The sequence below is a fragment of the Centroberyx gerrardi genome, chromosome 1 (genome assembly GCF_048128805.1).
Source record: "Centroberyx gerrardi isolate f3 chromosome 1, fCenGer3.hap1.cur.20231027, whole genome shotgun sequence".
NCBI classification, from domain to species: Eukaryota; Metazoa; Chordata; class Actinopteri; order Beryciformes; family Berycidae; genus Centroberyx; species Centroberyx gerrardi.
The window spans coordinates 11,302,221-11,311,617 of NC_135997.1; the positions used below are offsets into that span (position 1 = coordinate 11,302,221).

At 41.6% G+C, this 9,397-nt stretch overlaps 1 protein-coding gene across 1 annotated transcript; it reads right to left on the reverse strand.

Moving 5' to 3' along the window:
• Window positions 1–422: 422 nt before the first annotated feature.
• On the reverse strand, window positions 423–8,815 carry LOC139915780 (F-box/LRR-repeat protein 3-like). The gene is made up of 7 exons (XM_071904488.2): window positions 8,567–8,815; window positions 7,538–7,742; window positions 5,424–5,588; window positions 5,088–5,210; window positions 4,223–4,394; window positions 2,366–3,032; window positions 423–2,335 (listed from the first exon to the last, which is right to left on the reverse strand). Exons 2-6 carry the CDS (start codon window positions 7,739–7,741, stop codon window positions 2,392–2,394), a joined length of 1,305 nt encoding a protein of 434 aa, XP_071760589.1. The 5' UTR covers window position 7,742; window positions 8,567–8,815; the 3' UTR covers window positions 423–2,335; window positions 2,366–2,391.
• Between the last annotated feature and the right edge of the window lie 582 nt (window positions 8,816–9,397).

Genomic DNA, 9,397 nt, shown 5'->3' on the forward strand with positions numbered 1-9,397 from the left:
CTGTAGCTCTTATTCTCCCACTCTGAAGATTACAACAACCATCTATACGCAATGAATACAAATGCAGTCAATATTAACCAATAGATAGCATGGGTTTATAAATATACAATAAACTGTAAATCAAACAAGGGTTAAGTCCATTACCAGGCCTTGCCGACGTTGATCAACAGAGAAAAGATAATTAAGACAACACAATGGCTCCCTATCAGAGGGAAACTACTGTAGAAATATTACATAAGTGACATAAGTGAACATTAGCCCTGCTAAAGAATTATCAGTTTTCTTAACAGAACATTATGATTTCTCTCTTTCATAGCACAGTAAAAGGGTGACATAATGTTTTAGCATGTCCATAGGAAATGTCCTTGATTAGTCCACCTTAAGACATATCCCCACCAATCTTTCACTATTGCAAAAAACACCCCATTAGTATATACTTTTATTTTTCAGGCTTACACATTCAGGCAAACATTCGGTTGCATCAACATTCAGCTGCCACACTGTCTTGTCTTTAGGGCTGCACAATTATTCACATACAACACTCTCCCTCCCAACAATTAAGGCTATTATCTTCACATTTTAATAAATATTCTTCAGTTAGCACAGTTGCCACATCCAAGTAAGCGCTACCCTTCCTGGATGATATGCCCATACTGGTTTAATTTTACATAATGCTTTATTGATTGCTATGTATGACCACAGGAACATTCTTCTGCCAACATCAATGTGTATAAAAATTCAACCAAATTCCATTGTTCTTGGTCAGCCTATGGCTTCTGTCTGGCCTCAGAATAATTGGAAAAAAATTATTGCAATTAGCCCAGTATTGATCATAATTGTGCAGCCCCGCACTGGTCTTTAAGTACATTTACTTCTTTCTATTTTGAACACCACACAGATAGAATAGTTCTTTTATCTTTTTAAGCAAACTATTGTCTGTATGGACTGATAGCATGGCTGATTGTGCTGTAAAGTAGGATAAGTTTGTCCCTTCCCAGTAGCTATTCCTCTGGAGATAAATGTTATGGTACAAACAACTAACTGGCAAACAATCTAACAATGATGACAGGGCATGAATTTTTTGTCAACTGTCCATAGTGACTAGTAAATTCAGACCTTCACCTGCCAATTTAATTTCCTAGAAGCCAAATTTGTTTTTAGAAGATAATAAACCCAGCTACCCGCCAAAGTGACTCATAGAACTGACAGAATTACCAACACAAATAATAACCACAGCCACATTTTACCATCATTTGGCTGGGACTTGTGTTAATTTCCTGCCCTACTGACATTGCAGCTCAAGCTACTAAAAGTATGATCCTTCAATAAGGGAAAAGTGCATGAGTAGGATTCAGTAAACTATAAAGATATATCGTATACATGACATGTCTACAATAAAAAAAAAATCCCCCCCCCTATTTGTTTTGTATCAACACCTTTGACATTTACAATTATAGATAGGAACATGGGTCAAGCGACACAGAAATGTAGCTAATGTATATTACACAGGAAAAATATGTTCAAACATTACTCTCATAGATTAACATGATTATGGCCAAAGTCTCTCAAGAGCACCAACTTCACACATAACTCTCCTCGGAAAATTGGGAGCTGAAACCATCTGCAGTCTAGTCCACATCAAGTCAGAGGAGAGGGAAACACACACAGCTCCACTCTTCCGAATGAGATGTAGTGATGTTGTAAATGTCTACATACCAAAAACAAAGCCTCCTCTGAACAATTCAGAGACATCAAATGATGACACGGGGAGGAAGGAAGGAAGGAGTGGATGACACATGTAGACAATAAAAAAAAAAAAAATCTGGTTATGCATTCATTGCTTTAGCTTTCAAGTGACCGACATGCCAATCTATAACAATCTTCACACCCGGGCTAATTGTCCCTTTATAATGTTTATCATTCTTGTGGAGTCATCTCATAAGGTGTGGCATAAACACACCTGCTGGGTATTACGGCCCTTTCCAAAGGGCTCGGAGAACAAAGTGCTTAATATTATAGGCGGGACCAAAATAAATGTATTTACATATATATACACAAAGACTTCAAAAATCCACGTAAGTGTAGAGTGGTGGGGTAGGGTTGAAATCAGTGTTCCATGTCTTTTTAAAAGAAATGTTATCAAATTCTGTCAATGTTATGATATCAACCACAAATCCAAACTTATGATTGTCATTTCTGTATGTATTCAGGGAGAACAGTATGAGTGGTGGTTGGGAAAGGGCCCGTCTCAGAAAGAGGAGCTAGATGAGCGAAGTTTCCAAAACCGTAGCTCTCCGAACCCTTGTATACACTCAAACTCTCCCTCTCCCTCTCCCTCTCTCTCTCACACAAACTCATACACAACCTAAATCTACGCCTCCACCCGAAGCTCTACCAGGTGGGCATCATGTCTGGGAACCACACCCGGCCCAAATGCTTGGACACCTCCCAGTGGATGTCATCCAGCCCATAGCGGTGATCTGGAACCAGTACCTCCTCCATGATGGATAGCTGTGTCAGCCTGTCACCACACATCTTGACAAACTCCACAAAGGCGCTGCAGGACACCTCGCACTCTCCCAGCCCGATGGCCGACAGCTGGGTGCAGCGCTGGGCGATGCGGATCAGCTCTTCATCCAGCGGCCGCAGCCCGTTGGCGCACACCACCAGCTCCACCAGACGGGGGCAGTTGAGCCCGACGCGGCCCAGAACGTCTTTACTGACGGAGCGGCCGAAGTACAGGTGCGTGACGGGGATTTCATCACGGAAGAAAGGGCTGAACTCATCCTCGTACAGGAAGAAGTACATGACCAGGTTGAACTTAGGCGAGTGGCGCACCATGGCGTCCCAGCTGCTCTTCTTGATGGTGTGGAAATGCTGGCCAGGATTCTCACTCACCACATCAATGCGAAGGTGCTCTAGGTGAACATGCTTCTCCGAGGAGAGGGAGATGAGTAGCTCATCACTCAGCAGATGATAGTTCAGAGCTAGTTCTCTCAGGCCGTGGCACTGATCTGCCACACACAGGATACCTGGGATGGAGAGAAAATATAAGTGAATTTCAGGGGTAGAGGAAAATGTACACCTTCACTCAAACTACAGTTGAGCACAGACACTAAGGAGAACAGTGTTGGGCAATGTTGTTGTCTCCCTAGAGACAAACAGAGTTTGCATACAGTTTACTTTTGTTTTCACTCTCACACTTAAGAGAAAACATGTTTTCTTAAATTGCTGTATACTTGAAAACCTGGAATACCAATACACAGCAAAGATGACAAATCTTTTTCACTTATAAGTGCACTTGACAAACCATCCAGTAGCTAGCATAACACTTCACTTTTTTGGCATGTTAAAGCGATAAGTGGAGAGATGGTAGAGGACAGGCGGGGCTCTTGGCTGCAGCTCAAACAGCAGGTCCTTCTCTGCCTCTTGAAACTGAAAGCATTTCTGCACGTGTCTGTACAGCAAACAAGTCTGTTTGCTGTACAGGCAGCGCTCCTGCTGTTTCAGGAAATCATTTTCAAGACATTTGGAAAAATGACTGTACAGGGACATATTCAAGTCTCTTGTTTCAATGTGCACACAATGGCACCATTCAAAGAAAACGCAAACGCAGCACTACTTTGTTGGGGTAAAGAGGCAGCACATAATATAATAATGCTACTTAATATATTTAAGGCCGTAGATCAAATAGACCATGTGCGGAGATAAAGGCCTCCTTCATATAGGCCTCTTTAAGACTTACTATCATTTTCAAATAGCTTTTAACAGTACAAAACTTCATTAGGACCCTGTAATAATAGGTTCTCATTAACACATGTACACATTGGAAATATATATAGCTGGAATTCAGGAACTGGAATTCTGGAATAGGAACACACAATCCAAAGTGAAAAAATTCACTCCGTTCTGAGGTTTGGGAGCAGGAGTTTGGGGCTTAATTCAACTTACTTCCACTTAAGAACCCCAATGACATACCTGCTCTCACCCACCACTCTTTCCTTAACATCCATCTATTATCTACAAAAGTTGCTCACCCAAAAATAGCACAATGGAGAGTTACATCAGATCCTGTGTATGGCAAATGAAAACTCAAGTACACACAATCCAAAGTGAATCCAATGTTTCTATTAGATCTGTCATTCCCCTTTTTGCCCCCCGCTCCTCCTCCATGTTCTTCCCAGAATCTCCCTCTCTCTTGCCTCCCTCTACTCGTCAGTACCTGCGGGTGAAACGTGAGGACAGCTGCTCATTTTTAGCAGTTTGAGTGTGTCACTGTTGTTGGCCACCAGGACTTTGAGGGAGGGGTCATCCACGGGCGTGTCATCGATCTTCAGGGAGGATAGGGACTTGGAGTTAACGAAAACCACCGTCAGCGCTGAGATGAAGTGAGACTGTTGAACAGGAGCGAAAGAAAAACATGTACAGTATGTACCTTGTGATTTAAGTATTGTGTTTCATTCACATTTATGAGGTACTGTAAACCTGACCTTAGAAAATGTTAAATCATGCCACATCTTCATATGCTGCATGTGATCGCTGAATGTGATATTTTGTCCCTCGGGTATTATCATATAAAGTGTCACGCATCCATCTATTGTGATACTTTAGTGATCCCCAGAGAGATATTCTCTTTTCACTGGCCAGTCAGAGTACAGGGTAAGCTACAAAACAAGTCAACTTTACTATACTATACTATAGCGCCTTAAACACAAAACACTTTGTTACAAAGCAGTTGACAAGATCAGTTTCAATCAGATTTTCCTCATCAATATGCAGCAAGTTTATGCAGCAAAGCACTCCTAATCTAATCAGATCATCTACTCTATAGGGGCAACCTGCAGTGTAAGTTTCTATCATGTATTGTGTTCACATAATGTGTCTACATATAGACAGACACGCCATAAAGACATAATGTCCTACATACCATGTCCCACGGTGGTGGCACATAAAAATCTGATCAGTCGCACTGAAAGCCCATAGAGTAGAAGTGGGTGTTTAAGAGACCAGGAGAGGAGTGATATGGGCCGTCTTTTTGCGCCTCTCTGGATTAAGCTGCTGTATTTTGAATTCTGAATGCAGCTTACCTTGGGCAGCTCCATGAAGCTGGGCCGGGCCGTGGAGATGAGCCCCAAAGTCTTCAAAGAACAATTCACCAGCTGGGAGAGGATGTCACATGCTGCCTCAGCAGACTCTGTGCTGCTGTCCACCTAAACAGTACAAACACAAACACACAGAAAATGAGTAATGCACTGTGACAGTTAAGCTTGAACAAGACAAAGGAATTCCCTTTAACCCAGCAATCACTTCACCACACACTCCTCTAAGCCATTTCTCTTCCTTCATCACTTTATCCATCCCACCCCCAAACCGCTCCTCTCCCTCCTGTCATCAATCCCACCCACCTCCACCTCTCTTCTTACCTTGAAGCTGACATATTGCAGGTGGTTGGAGTGCCTCTTGATGATCTGTTTGATGAGGTCTGGGTGTGTGGCCTTCAGGTACGAGCTGGCTGGCTGGTTCAACTCAAACTCAAAGCAGCGCCACAGCTCTGGCATGTGAAAAGCATGGTTCCAGCCACGGCACACCTATGGTGAAATCATGTTAGGACCAATATGATCTAAATCTGATCCGATGATTTTTTTCTTCTCTGACATGACCCCTATTCTGTAAAGCTGAATAGGAGATTTCTTATTATATTATTATGAACAGAGTGAAGAAAAGAACACAAGTGGGATTAGAGTGCCTTAGTTACTGTAAAATGAATTACTTTTCTATACATTTTGCTTTGGTGTGACAATTGTAGCTTGGAGAAAACAGCAAATATCCAAGCATGTGTAACCAATCTGACCTGCTAGTAGGAAACTGAATACATAGAGGATATACTGTTTTAGGAAAATCCATTAACATTAAATCTCATTTTGCTAGGGTGACAACAAGCCATGTTTTCTGCAGCTGGCTCAAGGTTACAACAACAGGCTTGTGGCTTGGAGATTGCTTGGAGATTGCTTGTTTGAATCCCCAGACCAGCTGAGAAAATATGACTGGGAATTAGGACAGAAACCACTATCGTAGCCTTAGGCAAGTGGCCTTGAGCCAGGCTCGACTGCTAAGTCAACACTACGAGACTGTGACTGTAGTAGGCAACACCCAGGTATGAGTGTACATGTCTGTGTGTGTGTCTGTGTGTGTGATGACTGAGATTTACAAAATGTAACACTGCATGAACACCACAAAAGCAGGTTTTTATAAATCTGGAAAAAAAGACTGTATGCCTGTTTCCAATTTTGTACATATACATATTTTTAGTCTTGAATCTATGAGTTTTACACATCTGGCCCCAGCTATTTGTCACCGGCCCCGACAGTAAAATTTAAAAAAAAAAACAACACACACAATCACAGCTGCTTGTCAAAAAAACAAGTAAGTTTTGTCTTACTTAAAAGTAAGACAAAACAAGAGAGTTAGGGGACAATAACAAGCAAAACGGATAAGGGGAATATGCACAGATGGCACAGATTCCCAGAAAGCTACAAATTGCCAGTTACCAAGCAGGTCTTATTTGATACTATACTTTATAGCACAGTATCAAATAAGTGTGTGCTGAATGTTGAAATAAGTGTTGTCTGCTGTAACTGTTTTTAAGCTGCAAAACAAATTGTCTCAATGAGGACATTAAAGTTTTCTATTCTATTCTAGCCAGTTGTCACAGTGGTTAACTGGGGCTTATTAGCTATTTGTCCACTGCAGGGCTATAATGGGTCACCTGGGCTTACTCACTATCTGTTTCTGAAGTTTGTTTTATATTTTGTTGCCAACATAGATCATTTTAATGTGTTCCACAGTTTCAATTAAACAATGCTCATGCTTTGATACCGAATTGTTGTAGAGAGTGAAGAGAATGCTGAGCTGAACGACTGAATCTATGTATCCTGTTCTGTCAGACCGTGTTTCTGTCTGTTGTCTAATCTAGTCGAGTCTTAATCTGTTGTCTAGCCTGCTGGCTTTTTAGTGAAACTGGCTGGTTTAATAGGATGCAAGCTACATTAAATTGCAGTTCTGGCCATCATCTTTACTGTTAATAAGTGAGAAAAAAGAATGCATACGACAAGGTGCAGACCATAAGCAGTAAAGACAAAATTACAAAATGATGATAAAGACTATACAGATAAAACTCTGTCATTATGTTCTGTTTAGTTATTTTCTTTACCTCTGAGCGTTATGGTTTCAACACTTTTACATTGGATATGTTTTCTGTAATTTTCCAATTTGGACAAGATAATCTGGAAAAATCATGCCACAAATGTGTCAAGTGTCTTTGTTTGAAATGACCCAAGCTGCTAGCTGTAACTGCAATGATGTATCCTCTAATGGAGCGGATAACAAGTGATGTCTACTCTGTTCCTACAAGCTGCCATCTGACCACTGAGATTGAGGTACAAGCTGTTGGTTAGGCAAAACAAGTAATGTTTGCTGGAAATTATTTTCCATGGAGCCCTTCAAAGTGGTGATTGATGGCACATTATTACAAGGGTACCTGAGAGGCATAGGCCCTATCCAGCAGAGGCAAGTACTGAAAGATGTGAAGCAGGATCTCCTGCGGTAGACACTCCCAGCGGACTCCTTCCTCCTGCCACTCCTCCTCCTTCCTCTGCTTGTGGGAGCGTTTAAGACCCTCCTGAGGCCCACTGCTGGTGCCACCTCCGTCTTCCTCCTCGCTCCCTTGAAGACCTCTTTTCATCCTGGAGAAAACGAAAGATGGGTACCGGTAGTCAAAATCCAGATGGGCTGGCCTATTTTCTTGTGTGGGAAAAACTCTGGGGGCCTATTCAACAGACTTCAAAGGCACGCTTGGCAAAGAAAATCTTATTCTAATTACTCAGCTATAACAAGCTTGCAGTCCATGAAGTGTGTTTAATATGTTGACATCTTACTTTTAAAGCACCAGGCTTCTTATGACTGTCCAAGAATACAACGTTGCTGGATGGAAAAGTTAAAGTCAACTACAGGGATAAAAACAATGTACCTACCACCACGCTACTCATTAACCTGCCTACCCATACTAGTATTAGGCCTAAACCTGCAGCAGAAGGGAAAAGCTTTCCTGTCAAAGTCAAGTGTCTAGTAAACTAGGCAGCTGTTTTGAGTTGCAGTAGCGGTTACAGTGGCATTGCTCAGCTCACCTGAGCAGAGTAAAGAGACACGCCTCCCATTCAAGATACGATCATATGATGTAGCTAGCTACCAGTTTCACATTATTCACCTGATATAAAGCTACTAAAGCTACCTTGTGCTAGCCAAAACGGTCTTTTGGCGTGTTGGCGCTGTTTCATGATAAAATGAACGTTACTTTCTCAGGCAAGATTAACACACCGAACCAATCAAAAGAAGCTCTGTACAATAATACGAGCTAGCTTAGCCACGTTAACAGGAAAGACAAACGTGGCTAACGTTAACGAGAAAACAAGTTGTAGCTAGCTAACGCAGACCAGTAGATTAGCAAAGGCAATAGTGAGTTAACGCCAGCTTCTCATGAGTTACCGACCCCCCCACCTCCTCTTCTTACCTGGCCTTCAGCTTCAATCGTTGTTTGCGAAAAAGGCGATCACTCTCACGTCAACCGGGACCGACACAAGAAAACTGCGTTCGAGCTGGCCAACCGATCAAACACATTGGACGACAAAAGACAACACGGTGTGTCGGTTAGGTTGCCAAATCTCAATTCGAGGCAGCGAGCTGAGATTTTCTAAAGTGTTTAGTTTGCAAACGCTTGACCTACTTTCTTGCCACAACTCTGCCTCAGTAGTTTCCCTGTCAGCTAAAGATGGCGTTGTGTCGAGGGAAGCGGCTGTAGTTGGAGTAAAATGTCGGTAGGGGGGAGTCATGCAGACTCAACTATAATGAGACTGAGGTTTAAATCTCTGGAGACTGTGATAGTGCTCGCAGTTTCATTTATGAATGTAGTGATTTGTCTGTCTCTCAGAGAGGACCATTCATTGTATTCAAACACATTTATATGCATATATCTCCGTATATTGTTATAATCTATAATATACTGTTCATATTGCTACATTGATATTATAATCTTAGTGCAGTACTTAGATTATTAGGGTAACATTTATAGCAGTAAAAACAGATTGTGCTATCTTTTTAATGAGAGATAGTTTTAATGGCATTTAGAGCAATAAGCGCGGAAGTCAGATATAAGTTCAAAGGTCAAATCTTGTTTCAGGTGACCTTGTACCACACACAGCAAAATGAAATATCCCTACAATAAAGCAACTTTGCAACATTTCTTCAACTTATCCTGTCTCTCCTCTAATTATCTCCGTTTATAATAACTGTCTCCTTTTATAATTTCTATTTATCTCGCAAAATACATTCTCACTCTTTCATT